Raw genomic sequence first — 19,604 nt, 5'->3', positions numbered from 1 at the left:
TTCAAATCATAGGCCCCTTGCACATATTTTCAGGACCATACATGCATGTCTTTTTTAAGTCACCTTCCTGATTGTATTAAATTATATTCCTTGTATAATATAGCATTACATGTTAAGTGTATTTTAAATTTGTTGCTTTAAACATTTTTCCAGTAAGCAATGAAACAAAATGTATGAGCTAATAATGACAAAACTGTCCAATTCAGAACATTTCAACCATAAATGGCCACTCAGACTTCTATCATTACAATCTACCTATATCGGTCAATATGCACAAACTCTGCAGAAGCAAAAGCCATCTGAATAATTCCACATTGAAGAGATCTATAACTAATGAAGAGGTTGCTACTAGAAAACAACTTTATATTTCAGTGTTTTATCTACAAATTCAGAGCCTGCTGCCCTTATAGGGTCATAGGTTCATAGGTAGGTACTAGGCTATAAGCCCTAGGGCCTATACAAGGCCAGCCAAAAAGGTACCCTGGCTTTTGCCACCCAAGAAAATTATTTTCCTGTGCCACTGTTGAGCAGAGCCACAGAAGTGATCCCCGGGGTGAATTTCCAATTTCCCATCCAATCATCAAGATTTTTCTTGAAAAGTGCTAATGAGGAGCTTTGTTTGATATAGATAGGTAGTTTATTCCAGAGTATGGGAAGTTTCTGGGACAGGAATCTATCCCTCCGGCATGTTTTGTTTATTGAAGTGGCAAGGTTTAGGTCCCTAGAGCGTGTAGCTTGGAGGGATTGGGATTTCTTTAAGTGGAGCATGTCCAACAGCTCTGGGTTTGACATAGCTTTGTATGTTAGGCAGAGATCACCTCTGAGTAGGCGATATGTGACGGAGTAAAGCTGGAGTTTTTTGAGATGTTCTGCATAGGGCATCTGTTTGAGGCCAGTAATCCTCTTTGTGAGGTATTTCTGCGGCCTTTCCAGTTGTTCTAGATGTTTTGTGAGGTACATACCAAAAGGGGCATTGTACTCTATAATGGGTCTAATGAGTGATGAGTAGAGGGGAACAATGACCTCTTTTTTTCTGGATGAGAAACCTTTTGTGATGAGGTGTGCCACATAGAAGGATATCCTGACTACTGTGGTGATGTGATTATCAAAGGAGAGACTACTGTCCACCTGTGTCCCAAGGTCTCTTATCACACTTTTGGTGTTAAGTATACTACCGCCTATGTTGTAGTTCATGGGTACAGAGTTTTTACCAAAGGGGATGACAATGCACTTTTTGGCATTGAGCTTGAGACCATGGCTTTGACACCAGGCATCTGTCTCAGTGAGGCACTTTTGTAGGATGTCCACATCGTTAGGAGTTTCGATTATGGCTCCTAGTTTGCAGTCATCTGCAAACTTCATTAGCCAAAGACCTTCTGTATTAGCCTGTACTTCAGAGAAGTAGATACCAAACAGAAGAGGACCCAGAACTGAACTCGGTGGCACTCCACTTGTCACTGGTCTGAAGTCGGATTTGGAGTCTGCTACTTTCACAGTGTGGGTTCTGTCAGTGAGTCAGTTGGCAACCCATCTTGTGATATAGGGATTTATACCTAGTTTAGTGAGTTTATCTATAATTCCAGAGTGGGGGATGGTGTCGAAAGCCTTGGAAAGATCTAGATAGGCTGTGTGAACCACCTTACCCTCATCTATGGCTTTGGTGACTGCTTCAAAGAAGTCTGTCAAGTTCAGGAGACATGATCTGCCTTTTACAAACCTGAACTGGGTGGGGTCCAGAGTTTGGAGATTACCAATGTCTTTGTTTATAAGTTCCATGATGATACGTTCCATGGCCTTGCAGAACAGGCTCATCAGGCTAATGGAGCAGTAGTTCTCAGGGTCCGTGGTGGCTCCCCCCTTGTGGAGTGGGATAACCGGTGCTGTGCACCATTCAGCATGCACAAAGCCTGAGGTGATGCTATGATTGAAAATGGTACTTAAGTAGGAAGAATAAATTGCCTGTTACATTAAAAAATGGTAAGCCTGTAATATTGCAATATGGAATGGATGGCAGACTGACAACAGGTTCATAGTTACCAAACATCTCATCCAAAGGAGGACATACTCAAGACTGCAGTTCATCCCTCTTAAAGTACAACACAGTATCAGCAATCCATCTACAGGCTGTGAGAATAAAACCCGCAGACTTCCGCTTCAAAAGAAAATATACTACCTGTTGTGCTATTAACAATACTTTTAAAGTTCATAGCACAATAGTCATAACATTTGCTAACAAAACAGTTACACATTGTAAACAAACAACATGAGCATCAGTAAACTTCTCTTTCCTTGAAAAACCACAACAAATGCTTGCACACTCCAAATAACTACAACAACAAAAAGGATCCAAACGTGGAATAAACCTGAATGTTAAATGAGACCACCAAATGATAAAAAATCCAATATTTTTATTCCTTCCCTTGAAGCTCACAATTCCTTGAAAATGCACTTGAAACTAAATTCCTTGGAAATTCACTTCAAACTCAAATTTTTTTAACATCTTTGTAGTTGGGGTAGAGGATTCAGGCTCTTGTTTCTTGTAACTAAGGTACATAGCTTGTACCTGAGCAAGTTAACTAACCACCTGACATCCCTAACTAGCTCATTTTACACACACACACACACACACACACACACACACACACACACACACACACACACTGTCCCTTGCCTGTGTCCGTGCTATATAAGAATCACGTTCCACGGAGTGAGCGTGTCCTTTACAGAAGCAGCAGAAAAGACTCAAGTTTCAGTGGGTACGGAAGCAGCATCACAGGACTGTCTTCTTGTAGTTAAATTCCATGGCCATGTAATGCAGAATTGAAGAAATAAACAACAGGTCTGTTTGACAATGATGCACACACAGACGCAACAGGTATGTGCAACCAGATGCAGAGTGTGTTCTTAAAGAAGAATGCCCTTAAAAAACACATTTTTTTTTGTTTTTTTTAAATTAAAAAAATATATTTGACAGCCCCTCCTCCACAGTGAATGGGCCACCTCCCAGCCAGTGGGCCCTCGGTGGCTGGGGTCTGTTCCTCATAAAATGTATATTTTCTGGCAAATCATTGAGGAGTGAAGTCACTAAATAATGACTGACATTTAAGTTTCAGACTTCAAGTCCTTCAGATAAATGCATGCAAATACAACACCTGTTACTGTAGCAACTTATTTTTGGACATCTGCCCCACTTTATTTTTGGCTTTGTCCATATTTACTGGGCTTCAAGGTTGAGAGGTATGGGTTTAACTATAGTACTAGAAGGACTGGAGAATGTTTCTATAGCTCACTGGCTGATACAGGTGATGCATGACATACCTTAACAAAAAGCTTTTAATTAGATTTGCATTGCAGAAGTATAGAGACTTATAAAAGCTTTTCTGTAATGCGTCAGGATGTATTCAAGAATGGAGTATTTTATTTATGATCGTAACTATGGCAGAAGATGATGTGTTTTACAGAAACAAACTGGGATGTGACTTTATTCACATTCTGAATTTGGCAGATTACCATCAAAAGACCATGGTATTTTGAAACAAATTCAAGTTCATTCTGTTCCACTCCATGAATAATATATGCAGTAACAAATTTCAGATTCTTAATCATTAAATATGTTCTATCCAATTATATTAATGTTCTCTCAGAACAACAAATGATGGATTGTAGTGTGTGCAGCTAACTGAAAAGGTCATTTTGTAAACAGACTGAATTATTTTATTATGCTAAGGACTTCGGTTGAATATGTTTTACTGTTTAGAATCAAACTGATGTCCTCTGCGCCCAGTGGCTGAGCTTGCCTGGAATGGAACACTGGCATTTCTTGCTGGGCAGTTAAGTTCTTCTGAGGTAACTTGCCAGTGGGAAGGGGCGTATGGAGAGAGACAGACAGAGACATTGAGAAAGGGACAGACTAACAGCAGCAAAGAATGAGCGATTAGTTGTAGTAAAAGCTGCAAAACCAGCAGTATAAAGACAAATTCTTCTAAAAGAAATCGGGTTGAAAGGTTGGATTGTTACTGTATATTAAAATAATAATAATAAAATTGTATTTCACAGAGGCTTTAAAAGTGCAGGAAAAGAAATAAAACATGACAAACATTTTCAGCACAAAGCCCAATATCAAAATATAAAAAAACAAATTAAATGCTATGAAATGTATTATTATTATTATTACTGGCTAATTATGACTTGTAAACAGCTGTTAAGTACACTTGTATTTACTGGAGTACAGCATCATGGAAATTGTAGAAACACAAACTAAGCATGAACTATATATCTGTTGCACATTTTCAAGAATAGTTATAGTTCTGCGTTTTCATGTAGGGATAGCATTGCTCTTGCTGTACAAAGCATCTGAGATGTTTCTCTGATTATTTTTGATCTCATGCCTTTCATCTTATGCAGGGAATTCCTTTTACTATTCCTAGCTTCTCACAAATCACATAAGCATCACCCATATTATTAGAAAATGTACTTAAGTGCTATCAGTTGAAAAAGAAGATTGAAACATAGTCTTGTACTCACGTCAGCAGTTCTAGCTTAATGGTGGCATCTGGCAGCCAGAATAAGATAAGAATGTATATACAGCTCTCTTTTGGGTATTTTCCAGCAATAAAGATTTTAAATATTTTCTGAAAAGATACTACATTCTCCATATCTGGTTTAAACCATACATTCTTGTCTGTTGTTATTTTCTTCCAGTTATCAGCCTTGCACTTTTGTTTCACTGCCTTTGATGCAATGTCAGATTTAACAGTGTCAATACTTCCACTGTATGCATAAAAAGTTAATTTTCATATTTCTCTTCAAAAACATGTAAATTATTTTCAGCACACTAGATTTGCTTTTACACATTTTAGAAAAGATGCTTTTACAGCACATTCTGTAGTATTGATTAAAAGCTGGAAAATACTTAACATCAATCCTTACAGCCTCACATGCCGGAAGGCTTAATTAAAACCATGCATGTGCCTTCATATTGCATCCTTTTTATACCGTACTCTACCATGAACATCTCTTTCCTGTATCCATTACATTTGCAACCCAGCCTGCCTTTATTTCTAATTTTTACCTTCCTATTCGACTCACATTTTATATTACACACTTCCTTTTTATCAGTTTATTCTAAACTGTATATGAATAAGGCTTAAAAATAAAAAGTGAAAAGTCATGGACATTTAGAAGCCATATAGATGAAACACTTGATGTCCTTACGGGATCATTTGCATATATCCCATGGGCCTCTTTTACAGGAGGTTTAAAGTATTACACAGTAAAAACTGTAGCTTGGCTAGACTTTTTTTGTAGTTTTTATTAATTAGTTTGTCTGTGTGACCTTTTTACTCCTTTGTGTGTGTGTGTGTGTGTGTGTGTGTGTGTGTGTATGTTAGAACATCGAAGTTGCAAAACTTCGAATGTTCTAATATCGACCCCCGATTCAGCGAAAGTTGAAAATATCGAAGCAACAGAAAACTGAATTTTTTTCCTAGAGAAAGAATTCGGTTGTCTGTTTCTGTTGCTTCAGTATTTTTAGCGCTGTGGTGGAAAGTTACGGGTCGGGTTCAGGTAAGTGTGCGATTGAGTGTGGGTTAGGTTAGTTAGGTTAGGGTGTGGGTTAGGTATGTGTGCGATTATGTGGACATGAGGGTTAGGGCGGGTTAGGGCGCTGCTTAGGTATGTGTGTGATTGTGTGGACGTGAGGGTTAGGGCAGGTTAGGGTTAGGGCATGGGTCAGGTAAGTGTGCGATTGTGTGGATGTGAGGGTTAGGGTGGGGTAGGTGAGTTAGGGTTAGGGTGCAGGTGAGGTGAGAGTGCAATAGTGATGGACCTTAGTGTTAGGGTTTAGGTTAAGGTAAGTGGATAGTTAGTGGTGTGTGTGTATAGTTCAGTGTAGGGTTAGGTGTAAGATTTTAGGTGCATGTGTATGGATTGCTGTTTGTTTGGTGTGCTTGCGTTGTGTGTATGTGTTTTGGAACAGCGAATATTTTCCCTAGGTAAAAATTTGCTGTTCTGTATGTTCGATGTTTTCAGCTTTCGCTGAATAGGGATCGATATTAGAACATTCGAAGTTTTGAAACTTCGATGTTCTAATATAGACCCGTATATATATATATATATATATATATATATATATATATATATATATAGATAGATAGCAAAGAACCCAAAAGCAGAGTAACACTATAAGAAAGCACAACATCCAAACACGTAAATCCAAGTATAAAACTCCTTTATTGTATGATGGTAAGCACTTTCACTGTTGAACAAAACCGCTTCATCAGACAAGGAATGATGAAACTAAACACCTTATATACATACACAATAAAATCAATTAAAATTCCCTCCAAAACTCTTAAAGAGACATGAACAAAAATCAGCCCTTGCCTAGCTTCTTCATTTTCAATACGGGCTTGACAGATACAGATTAATTCAAGCCATATTGTTTATGTGCTGCAAGCCTAAAAATCCACTGTAGTTCAATACTTTCAGTATTAGACACAATGGGGGCCTAATCTATTAAATTTATGCATGACTTGAAGGACTTGAAAAAAGAACCTATGGTCAGATCCATATTCTAATGTGTGTTTGGTCAATATAAGTAAAAGATTTCCTAGCGCAATAGTCATGGTCCATTATTCTTATTCTCAAAGACCTATTAGTTTTCCCCACATACAAATGGAAACATGTAACACAATGAGCCACATAAATTAAATTAGTAGTGTTACAATCTGCCCACCATCTTAGTTCCCATAATTTACCAGTGGCTGGATGTTTAAAAAAACCTAGATTCATCAATGAACTCACAGAAATGACAGGAACCACACTTGTGTGTTCCTGTAGCCAATAAAAGTGCTTTGTAACACTTAGGATAGCACAAAAGTTGCTTCAAACTCCTTTTATTTTTAAAGACAAACTTAGGTTCATGTCCCACTATATCACTAGTTTTAGAATCAACCAACAAAATTAGCCACTTGTCAAACATCAACTTTTTTATATTGTCAACATTGCTCGAAAAAGTTAACACAATAGGTAGTCTATCCCCCAGCCATGTATTTAGCATTAAAATCACCTGATACAACTTGTGCAGGCGACCTATCTGAAAAAAAAATGGCTTAGCTCGCCCACTACGCTCAGCCTGTACTTTATTAAAAGCTTTAGAAATTTCATATGAGGAATATCCTCTCTGTATAAAAGCATCATGTAAATATTCCATTTTATTTTCAAAATCACATTCCTTACATGATAGCCATGACACCCTCATCCCTTGACCCACCATAATGTTGGAAAATACATGACCAGGATGCATGCTGGTGCAATGGAGGAAAGAGAGAGTGTAGCACTGCTTTCTGTACACTTTGGTTAAAAGATTACCTTCATTCAGCATAATAGAAACATCTAAAAACTCTATCATACTTGCAGATACATTGGATGTAAATTTCAGAAAACGACTGTTATTATTCAATTTTCCAAGAAAACCATTAAACTCATGTGCATTACCTCTCCATCCAATGAAGAGGTCATCTACAAAGCGACAATAAAACGCCACTTCAGATGTACTCAAAATATTATTCTGCTCCCACCCCATCATGACAATATTGGCATAAGAGTTGGCGCAACTGGTGCCCATAGCAATGCCAGCTATTTGCCAATAATATTTGTCTGCAAATAAAAATACATTATACTCCAGAACTAATTCTAAAAGCATACATAAAAAAATCAGTGCTATCATCTGAAAACTGTCTGCTTTTACATAATGCACTCTTTACCATACAAATTCCATCCTCATTGGGTATACATGTAAATAGTGAAGTTACATCCAGCGTAGCCAATAATTCAAAATTACATTCTCCCTGTGTTCTTATGTACTCATACAGATCAGTTAAAAAATGTTGTGTGTCACGTAATACTATTGGATATTGATTCAGAACTATCTTTAGTTGTGTGTCCAAATAAATGGACAATGGTTCAGTCAACCATCCACTTCCAGCCACAATCGGCCCAAAGGGAGGAAAAGTAGCATGCTAATTGATCTTAGGAAGACTGTGCAGTTGTGGTATTAACTGTTCATCCACAGTTAGATATTCTAAAAAACTGTTTCTCAAATAAACCCATATAAAAGCACTCACTTATCGCAGCATCTACACATTGTTTAATTTTATCAATATCACATAGCTGAACTTCCTTATATGTAGATCTATCATAAAGCATAGCAATAACAGTAGCATAATAGTACTCTGTATCAAGTATCACGATCGGTCCCCCTTTATCTGAGGGGCGTATTACAATGTCAGCATTTTCACGCGATTTGGTCAGAGCTCTCAACTCATTCTTAGATAAATTAGGATATTTCAGTGTTTTACTCTCACTTAAAAGATTGTAAAAGTCTCTCTCACATACTCTAATAAAAACATCTATATGGTTGGGCATGGGCGGTACAAACACACTAGGTTTCCTGAAGTTGACATTGTTCATTGCAGTATTATTGTCATCAAACATCAATTTTAAACATAAATTACATGCAAAGAGTCTCAGTTCAATAAGTGTTTGACTAATGTCAAACTATATAAAAGGAATAAAGCCTAAACCTCGATTTAACAGTGACTTATCATATTGTGTAAGAGAGTACCCGGAGATATTCCAAATCAATCCGCATCTCTCAAGTTCCACATCTTTTTCAAAGTTTGGTTCGAAAAAGTTGCTGGTGGCTCTTTCCATTTCTGAGCTGTACGCTGATAGCCCTGTTTGACAGAATTCCGTCTCACTGGATGAAATGGAAGAGGGAGCTGCAGAAAATCCTGTTCTCGCCTCATAGAAGTAATTATCTTATTATGTGTTATCTTATTATTATATCTTATGTGTATGTGTGTGTGTGTGTGTGTGTGTGTGTGTGTGTGTGTGTGTGTGTGTGTGTGTGTGTGTGTGCATACCCATAGATAACTCTACTTCATTACTAAAATATCTCTTTATCAAAGTGACATGCATGACTATAACGTTATCTGAAGACAGCATATAACATATACACATCCAAAGTCTTTCCATACAACTCCTCACTTTATGATCTCCGTCTGCTTCTGGTCTCATAATATAACTTCCTACCATTCATCAGCAAGTCTTCCTTTATTATTGCAATTTTTTAAATTTTTCCCAAAATACCAGCCGATATTAAGATCATCATCCATTCCATTCTTCTCATCACTGTGTTCAAGCTTATAATTTTCATTTTAATTGATTTATTTGAATTTGTTTAGTGGTATAGAGCTCTGAATCCATTGGATCAGTTTCATTCTCATTCCACAGGGAAAAAAAAAAGAACTAAAACCAAAGTATATAAGTTTGTACTGTGAAGTCCAGGTAAAATCGCAGAAACTGAATAACATTACAGTCACCCAAGTTGATGCTGATTTAAGTCATGTCTACAGAGTGTTAGTAATACAATTGTACATTGTACATACAAAATGTTTTAACAAAGGGAGGGCAGAAGGAAAAGTGGAAATTAAGGAAAACATGGAAAGAAAAAAGCAGGATGAGTAGAGTGGTAGAGGGAGGTTGAAAGGTTTTGTGGGGTTTATATAATATTAGAAAACCTACTGCAGGATGAAACTTATGTAGCAGACATTGAAGGAGGTAACTAATGATTTTATGCTATGAAACTTGACTGATTCCGCTTTTATTTACATTGGTTTGTTAGGTAGGATTTTGGCTCAATTTGGGTATGCTGCAATTTCTTTCAGAGGAGATGGAAGAGATTCTCAAAGTTTAGGACAAAACATAAAGAAACTGTACTTGATACAGTGAAGTTTGGTCCTGGAGATTTCAAGTATGGTTCCATTATGGCTTAGGCTTCTTAAAATATAGGAAAAAATGTGAGCAAGTGTCTGAAAAAAAAAAGCCTTCCAAGCTTTAATATTTCCAGCTGTACTCTAGCACTGTTTACATTACATCATGCTGGGTGGGGGCAGATTTTCACTTAAAAATAAAGTTCAGAATGCTAACAGAATTTTTGTCTTTACAATTTCAACTAGGAAATAAATTATCCCACCAAAGAAAATGCACATATCAGTTATCACTACAGTAAGTAATACTGCTATCACAATGCATTCAAAACAAAAGTAGAACATCTAAAATAGTGTGGCAAATCACATTAAGTTATGGCAGTTAGCACAGATGTTTAATGCTGTGAGGTGCTTCCTGTAATCTGGGCTTGAGTCCCTCAGTCTGTATTTGCCTACTATGGGACTCTGATTAATTCAATCACTTAACCATATATTGCTTCTGGGTCATGCTCCTGAAAAGAGATATTTGACTACAGTAGGCTTATCTGGTAAAAAATAAATAAAACTATACCTCCACAATACTAGAAAACCCAATTCAGTCTTAGTGGACTTTCTTGTTATTTACTAACATGTAATACAATATAATATAATATAATGTAATATAATATAATATAATATAATACAATTTTATTTCAGACAACTGTCCTAAACCAGTAGGATTTTTAAAAAAAGTACATACGTAGTGATCAAAGGATAGTTAATTGTCAGTGAAAGTGCACAGGTCCCTAATGGCTGAGACAATTTTCTGAGGTGTATCACCTATGTGGTTGGTGCATGGGTGTCCAGTTTTGTAAAAGGACACAGTGCTGCATTTATTGACATTTGGTATTTGGCCATAGTCAAGTTATCACTTACTGGTGTATGTTTGTCCCTTGTGAAGAATTTGGAAGTCAGCTAGGAAGTTAATAACAATTCCAAGCTTGCAGTCATCTACAGACTTAGTCAGCCACAAGGCCTTGATGTCAGTCTTGACATTATAGAAGTCAATACCATAGAGAAGTGGTCCTAGAACTGAGAGGCTGGGTTCTGTCAAGTCACCAGTTTGCTATCCAGTAGGTAACATAGATGTTTATATTTAGTTTGATTAGCTTGTCAATAATGTTAGAATATGGGATGGTATCAAAGGTCTTGGCCAGGTCCAGGTAGGCAGTATAAACCAGTTTTGTCCAAGTTTAATGCATCAGTGACATTTTCAAAGAAGGCCACCAGATTAAGGAGGCAGCATCTGCCTTTATGAATCCAAACTGGCTTCTATCCAGGGCTTGTAGAGTGTTTATGTCTTGTTAATAAACTTCCAAATGATGAGTTCCATTGCTTTGCAGACAAGGCTGGTGACACTTATATGTCTATAGTATCCTGGATCTGTAGTGGATCCCCCTTTGTGGAGTGGGATGACTACAGCAGTTCTCCATTTTTGTCATAAACCAGTGTAGATGCTAAGTCTATTTACTGCACCCTTGCGCAAAGCAAGTCATGCTTGATCTGTGCTCTACCTAGTAAAAAAAAAATACATAAATACATAAGTAAATAAACAAATAAATCAATAAATAAATAAATAAAATAATAAATAAATAGAATGCTGAGTACAGGGAAAGAGTTAATAGTCTGTCAACTGACTGTCAAGTCCATTGTGCTTTCCAGATTAAACTCTCTGAGGTTTCACAAGCTGACTGCTATTTTAAACAAATGTATGCCAAAAGAGGCATTATATTCAGTAATGGGTCTGATGAGAGAGAAGTCAAGGGAAATCAAAACTTCATTGGATCTATAGGAGATGCCTTTGGAAACTAATGAGCCATACACAAGAATGTCTAAACCACTACAGAAATGTGTCAAAAGATAAGGAATTACTCATAAGATTGCATAGATCCCTTGAAACTTTGTCTGAATGGATGAATGTGTCAGCTATATGGTATGATGTGGAACGGTTTTGTTTATCAGAATGAACAATTACATATTTTTTTCACTTTCAGTTTGATTATACTAAATGTAAATTGAGACAGTTCTCCTTTCACCATAGTTAACATAGTCTAACATATGATGGAGCAGTTAATTGTAAGTTAGTGGAGGAACAAATAATAAGATCCAGTTTGCAGTTATCAGAAAACTTAGATAATCACAGATCAGGAGTGTTGGCATAAAGGTCTGAAAAACTTCTTTATTTTTAGAAGGGCCTGAAAGAATAGCTGTATGGGTTCTGTCAATATATTACATAATCATATCCTAAGGAATTAGAAAACAAACTGCATGTGCCATGGACCTTCCTGATATGTTCCCATGTTTTATATGTAACACAACTGTTGCATACTTTTTTTTTTCCCACATCCACATCAATACACTCCTTCATGGTGAAACTGGACAGATTTTCAGTGCAGTGCCGACAACACAGAAGGCTTATGTTGACACATCATTCTGGGATGCATAATACATCCTGATGCAAACCTCTCCAATTAATTAGCAAGTTGGCAGCAAGCAACAACAGAGGAAATTGCTGGGAAGATGACCAATAAAGGTAAAATGCTGACACTGTCCATTCCATAGCCATTTGGATTGATTTGCACTGTTCCATCTGATATGTTGTGAATTGTATCACTGATGTCGGTACTGGAGCTTTGTGTATGACATCTGCTTCACTGATCAGCTGCTGGACAAATGACCCATTGAGTCATTGGATATGTTCTGCTCTGGACATCATCTGGAAACTGTCCACTGTTCATTTTCTTTCACAAACTGCAGTTTCATAGTCTCAGTGTTTCGACTTGCTGTTACCTCTTTGCAAATTGTTGCATTTTGTTAATGACAATGTTGCTTTTGAAACACTTTTTTCTTCAGTTTAGCAGTTTTTGAATATCACTAACTTTGTGTTGTCCCTTACTTCATTGCAGCTGTACCCATGTGAATCTTTTTTTTATTTAGCCATAAATATATTTGACTCTTGTACTTGATCTAGAAACATTTTATGAACACTTTGAAATGCTAGTTTGGTGCTGCATGTACCATCTCTTTCTTTGTGTGGGGTGTGATATCATTATTACCATGCAGACTTAGTGGTTTTGATCTGCCTGCTTTATAGTGCTGTTCTTGAAGCATGTGGACATTTTAAATCATACTTGTTTAGGATAGCTTCAATGTATTTCTCATTGACACCGCGACAATTTGTTTGTTGATAATTATTTTAGAATGCTTATTTTTAAACAATTTTCCATTATTTGTAACTTATTAAAATTTATCTAACATTTTACATTTACTATGTTTTGATATGTATCACTGTTTAGAAAATATGGGGGTTGGTAGTTGGCATAATGGATAAGGTGTTTACCTCGCAGACACAAAGTACAGGGTTTGATTACCACCTTTAACAGAAACGGGCTAGGCTTAAAATCACCCACAAGGGCAGCTAGCCTAGTATCTACCTATGAACATATGAACCTAAGAAATAAACAACATAATAAATCTGCAGTTGAAGTACATGCAGTGACATGATTCCCCGCAAGCTCTATGTTATCAGACTGCATCTGCTTCTGTCTGTCAGTGAGCGATGAATGGGAGAAAGTGGAACAGGAGGAGACATTCAGACTACCTGTGTACTGTTATGCTGTGGCTTTTCCATGCACAATGAATTATAGCCACTTCTCTCAGTCACATGACTATATTATCCTTTTAGAAGGGCACATTTGAGTCAAGGATGCCTTATTATTATTTCTAGTACCATTTTTTCCTCCCTCTCCAGTTTATCAGGTGGCCAACAGTGGGTTTTCTTTTTCCTGCAATTACTTTGGCCATTTCTTCTAACCCACTCCAAGACTACTTTGCCTCCTAATCCCATTAATCTCTGACTGCACACATGATAGTTTCCTTTATGAAGAGTACCACTGCTCTACCTTGCCCACTTCATCCTTCCTGCACATGCTCTCTGATACAGCCATATTGCTATAGGTTTTCTTCTCTTTCAACTGGCCCAAGTATTTACGGTTCCCATTTTGTTATTATTTTCCTTCAGCAAAGATCATTTGCACCTCTCACCATCTTATTCCATATGCTTCAAATATTGCACAACAGTAATATTTTCCATGGACTCCTTCTTAATCCTTCTACTGTTACCATGTCCAGCTCTCCATCCTCTGTTCCAGCTTCTGCCTGCCCTCTATTCAATCACAGCTCATTTCCATCTCAGTTTCTCATCCTGAAGATATACCTTTCCATTCTAGTTTTCTGTGAGTCCTTCTGTTATAAACTGATATAAAGTCAGTCTTTTATATAACTTTTGCATGCTAGGTTTCAGTACCCTCAACCCCCCCCCCCAGAGCCCATGATTATGCACCTTTATCCATGCACTCAGCCAGCAGCTGTATTCCTGCTACTCTCCTTCCTATCAGTGCTGACTGTTGACACAGGCAGCACCTCTGAGAATGCCGCTATTCGTTCTGTTTCTCTATTTGTGTTACCAACCTCTGTAGCTATTCATGATGTATTTTCCATTGTCTGACCTCACAGCTGTTTATACAAACCATCATAAGTTTATCCACTGAAACATGAGACTGATGCATTCTTCAGAATGCCATCCATGGGACTATTCTTGTGGACACTGAAAAGCACTATTTATTGAAAAGTATTGATAAACACTGCATTTTAAGTGAACACATACTAGGAAACCCTTCTAGCTTTAGTGGTTCTACTCCCCCCTTCTCCACCCCTTATTACATATTGTATTTAAACCTCAGTATATGCTGCTGTAAAGGTATTCAGCTTATATAAAATGCATTCACTGTAGAGCAGATAAACTGTATCGTATGGACAGGTACGAGAGTTGAACATATTTGGACAGATACAAAACTTGACTGTAAGCCTTGCAACGTTTCTTTCAAAATCCTGCCAGCTATATTTTTGGTGACACCATTTACATGGTTTATGTAAACATTTTTAATGTTTTATAGTGCAGGGAATAAGTCTTACTAGAAATCTGTATCAAAAAAAGAAAACTGGTAGGCATAGGTATAAGCTGGATGAGCTTTTTGCAGATATTGCACAGTACGACAAGCATTTACTTGATGTCAAGAAGAAAAAATTGTCTAGGCATATGAAAGATTTCAATAGCGGACATATTTTTGCCTGGTTTGATGAAAGATGGCCTTTCCGCGAATCAGAATGTTCCAAGGCTTACAAGGAAGTACATTCATCCAATAGCGAGAAGGCTTCAACTGCAGGGGGAGTTGGTGTAATGGCAACCCGAGTTGAACAACAATGAGTTGCAACAGCTGATGTGTTGTCGGATAATCTGCAAAGCCTTTCAACAGGGTCTGGTCTGGATAACAGTGTTGGAAATGCTATGATATTGAGGCAAATTACACACCCAGGGCCGAGTGAACATATTAATGGTGCCGTTGAGAATGAGAGTGATTCATCAGCTACAAAACAGCCTTTTTTACTGTTGCAAGCACCGGAGCTTCTGAGAACAAATCAGAGAGGGAGGTCTACGAGCCGAGACAGGAACTTGAAGAAGAGGCAGTACACATAGGAACAGGTAGAGACAGGTCCTGCAGTTCGGAACAAAATTCGAAACGTTTGAATTTAACCTTTCCTCTACAAACACTCCCTTGCCCATGCTTGGAACAAACTTCCCCTTGACTTACGTTCAATCTCCCACACCTCACACTTTAAACATGAACTAAAAGCTTATTTTCTAAATTCCAGAATCTGCCCTTGCCATGACCCTACCTAGTCTTCCTTCCCGTTATGTACCCTCAAAAGGACCATACTTAGTACCTCATTACACCTCGCTCACCAATGTGTCTACTATGCATTTGCACAATTTTATACAAACAAAAAATGTTAATTGCTGACCTATTGAACTATATCAATGTAAAATTGTTACTTAGCTTCTTTTTAATGCACCTTTAACTTTATGCATGTATCCCAACATATGTGAATCATTTTGCTATAACTGCTATTATATCAATATTGTTTAAAATTGTACTTGTTTTAAAATGTATTACTGGAGCTTTTCTCCTCGGGTCTCCACTGAAAGTGGGCCACAAGCCCAGTTGGACAAACCCAGTTAACAAATGTCAATAAATAAATAAAATAAATAAGTCATTCTAACACCTGAACAGAGTAATGTATTAAATCATGGACTAAGTTTTATGCCTGCTGTATATTCCTCACTTAATAATGTACTGATTGACCTTAAACTCTTTGTTAGAAATATTTCATTAAAGTTGTTGTATGGTAACAGAGAGAGTTCCAGTGTTCCTGTCTATAGAAAACCTAATGTTTTTACACCCACTAACATCCCTTTAGTAGAAGCCTTCATATTAGTTGTGTGTAGATGACATTTATAACTATTTTTCTCATTCTTCAGGCAAAGGTCATAACGACCTAAGTAAAGATGAATATTCTTCCTTACTGGACTTAATGAAACAAGATGATATATTTTTCCGCCCCGCTGATAAAGGGGGTGGAATAATAGTTATGGATGTGTTATGCTACCTGAATGCTATGAACAAACATATACCATGGTGAACAGAACTGAGGTATTGAAATTGGTTGACAGAATACAAGAGAACATTGAAGGTTTGTTAATGGAAGGCGTGATAGACAAAAATCTGTATGAATATTTTCTTGTTGAGAATGCAGTGATACCCAAAATCTATGGGCTACCCAAAGTATATAAATATAAAGTAAACCCACCCATGTGACCAATAGTTTCTGGTAGAGGGTGGGCCACAGAGCCCATGTCAATATATGTAGAAAATCAGCTCCGCCCTGTGATCAATGGGGTAGGAAGCATTTTGAAGGACACTAAGGATTTTCTTAGTAAGTTGTATGACTGGTCTGCTGTGGAGTATAGAGAAGATGTTCTACTGTTGACCATGGATATATCTTCACTTTTTACTTGTACTCCCAACAATGCCGGCATTGACAACATCAAACTGTTCCTCGGTTGAGACCATGCCTATAACAGCAACAAAGTGTATTTGGTTTGCATATTACTAGAGCTCATACTGGGATAAAATGCTTTTGTATTTGAGGATAAATTTTATATACAAAACACAGGGGTGGTCATGGGCACAGTTTGTGCAAACAGTTATGCCAATATGGTTCTGGCTGAGTGGGAGCTACAATATGTATTCTCTGAATTTAATAATTTTAAGGGGTCCATCTTATATTATGGCCGATATGTGGATGACTTGTTCCTTGTTTGGGGAAATACCTTAGAGACTTTCAGTCAGTTTGAACAGTATTTCAACAGTACCACTAGCTTTCTTTGATTCACCTATTACTGGTTGAATGAGTGCATCTCATTTCTGGATGTAATGGTTTGTAAAACTTTGGGAGGTTTGTGCATGAGGCAGTATGTAAAACCTTGTAAAACCAATAATGTTGTGCATTCTTAGAGTATGCATCCCAAACATGTGAAGTGAAATGTTCTTAGAGGACAGTTTTTTTTTAGAACAGCTAGGCTGAATACAAAGGGCAGTGACATGTATGATTCTTTTGAGACTTTAACAAATAGCCTGTTGAATAGGGGGTATGATAGCTCAGAAGTCTCTGTTTTACAGAATGGTACAATTCTGTTGAGAGATACTCGGAGCAGACCTTATTTTGAGGAGCGGGTAGAACAGTCCACCTCTTCCAGTTTGTCACATATTCAACCCACACATATGAGTCTTACTTATTCAAAGGACTCAGGATCTATCTGTGAGATAGTTAGAAGACATTTGAAGGTTCTAGCCTCAGATGAAAAATGTAAGGGGTTGCTAGGTGTCCCCCCTTCTTTCTGCTTTAAGAATCGCCTGTCTCTTAAGAAGATGCTGTGTTATAAATCCTTGACCAAGCAGAATACGAAAGTTGTGAGCGAGAGAATAGATACATACCCATGTCGTCACTGCAATGTATGCAAGTACATTAATACTGATGATCTGTATATACATCCAGATACAGGACAAGTGTTTAATGTCAAACTTTATGCTGATTGTGGTAGCCAATATATGGTTTATTGTACCTCTTGTGATTTTTGCAAATGTTTCTATGTTGGCAAAACCAACCGGTCCTTAAGAGACAGGATTAGAAAGCATCTCTATAGTATAACTAGAAGTGATGAGAGGAATGCATTGTCAAAACATGTAAGAGCTGCAGGATGCAATCACTGGTTTAAATTCGTGGTTCTAGAGATTTATGTGCCAGGACCTAGAGGGGGTGATGTGAGGACACAAACAGAATGTGTTGAAATCAAATGGATGCATTTACTCCGAGCTACTGAGTCTATATTATAAGATCAATGATTGAAAACATTGAACAACATATGGTCGACACCATATGGTCGATGCCTTCAAATGTCGACCTTATAAAAAGACAAAAAAAAAAAGAAAAGAAAAAAGTACCCTAACGGGTTTAAGCAGGGGGCAAGCCCCCCTGCACCCCCGCACCCCCCGCTACTTAAATATACCAACTTCGAGACTGCACTACATTGCAGTAAATGGAAAGCTCCCCTTACTGAGATTTCCATTTACATGCTCGAGATTCTGAGCGTTCGATATTCTCATGTTGACAATGTCAGATTCGACATTGTCGGCTTTCGAGACTATAATATAGACCCATGCTACTGATGGGAAGGGGTTAAATGATGTTATTCCTACTAAGCCATTATTGAGGTCACATGACCTAAGACACTGAATTATAAATGCTGCTTGTTATATATGTTTCAGTTGGAGCTGATGAAGTACCTAGAGGGTATGAAAGCACTCATCCTTGTTTTTTAAAGTTTTATTCCATGTTTATTATTTGTGTTTTATTAAACGGACTTTGTTTTATGTCTCTCTGCCTACCAGTTTTCTTTTTTTGATACAATGTTTTCCTTTTCACTGGGGACTCTTTTGCTTCGGCTTACTAGAAATCTACTTAGCATAAACAGTAGTCTGATATGTATCATGAAATGTAATTGGACTTTGAATTGTGTAACATGTTCTTCTTAGTAGCTGATTCTTTTTCATATGTATTTATGTCACTTGTTTTTCTTTTTTGTAGGGGCAACCAGGACCAATTGGACCTCCAGGACCTCAAGGACCACCAGGCTTGATAGGACATATTGGTCTGCCAGGACCCCATGGAGAAAAAGGTGAAATGGGCCCAACAAGTTTGCCAGGGCTTAAAGGAGATATGGTACGGATGACATATATAATCTTTATTGATGTCCTGTGACATTCGTGTACCCTTAGAATGTCAGCCTGCAATAAATTCTCTCACTATGTTTTTTTTTTTTTTGCAGGGTTCCCGGGGTGTCCCAGGCTTTCCAGGAGCAGATGGGGTTCCAGTAAGTAGCGCTATCCTGTCAGTTTATTTCCAAAATGTATGGTGTGAATCTATGCTGCTCAGTTTTGTAAGTTCATATTTTCTTATAATTGAGAAGAGGGTACTACAGCCCCATATCTACTTATAGTTATCAAGGTGAATCTCTGAGAAAAAAATAAAACAAAAGTTTTCTGTTTTGCTATATAAAAAAAAAGAAAAAAAGTGTTTATAGTTTGCTACTCTTAGCCGAAGGTTATACCAGTGTTCCTCAGGAGAAAGTTTGGATTCAACATAAATTGCAGATGGATCATAGCAACAGTTGTTTTAGTAACTATTTAAAAATTCCAGACATACGTTAGTAAGTCCCATAATGCTGAGATAACAGGCCATTTCTCAAAATATTCCTTTTTTCTCAGATATATGGTGATCTTAGAATGTGTGTATATATATATATATATATATATATATATATATATATATATA

The 19,604-nt window shown here is 37.3% G+C and overlaps 1 protein-coding gene across 1 annotated transcript in view; it reads left to right on the top strand.

Moving 5' to 3' along the window:
* Positions 1–19,604, top strand: part of COL4A2 (collagen type IV alpha 2 chain) — a 1,470,466-nt gene that overhangs the window by 666,538 nt on the left and 784,324 nt on the right. The window contains exons 5-6 of the mRNA XM_044071270.1: positions 18,858–18,992; positions 19,099–19,143. Coding sequence (XP_043927205.1) covers positions 18,858–18,992; positions 19,099–19,143 — 180 coding nt within the window. The remainder of the gene's footprint in view (positions 1–18,857; positions 18,993–19,098; positions 19,144–19,604) is intronic.

Source organism: Protopterus annectens, chromosome 5.part0 (genome assembly GCF_019279795.1).
Source record: "Protopterus annectens isolate FY-2018-M chromosome 5.part0, PAN1.0, whole genome shotgun sequence".
Lineage (NCBI taxonomy): Eukaryota > Metazoa > Chordata > Ceratodontiformes > Protopteridae > Protopterus > Protopterus annectens.
The sequence above is the reverse complement of the archived record's forward strand: the minus strand, read 5'-3'. Positions and strand labels throughout refer to the sequence as shown.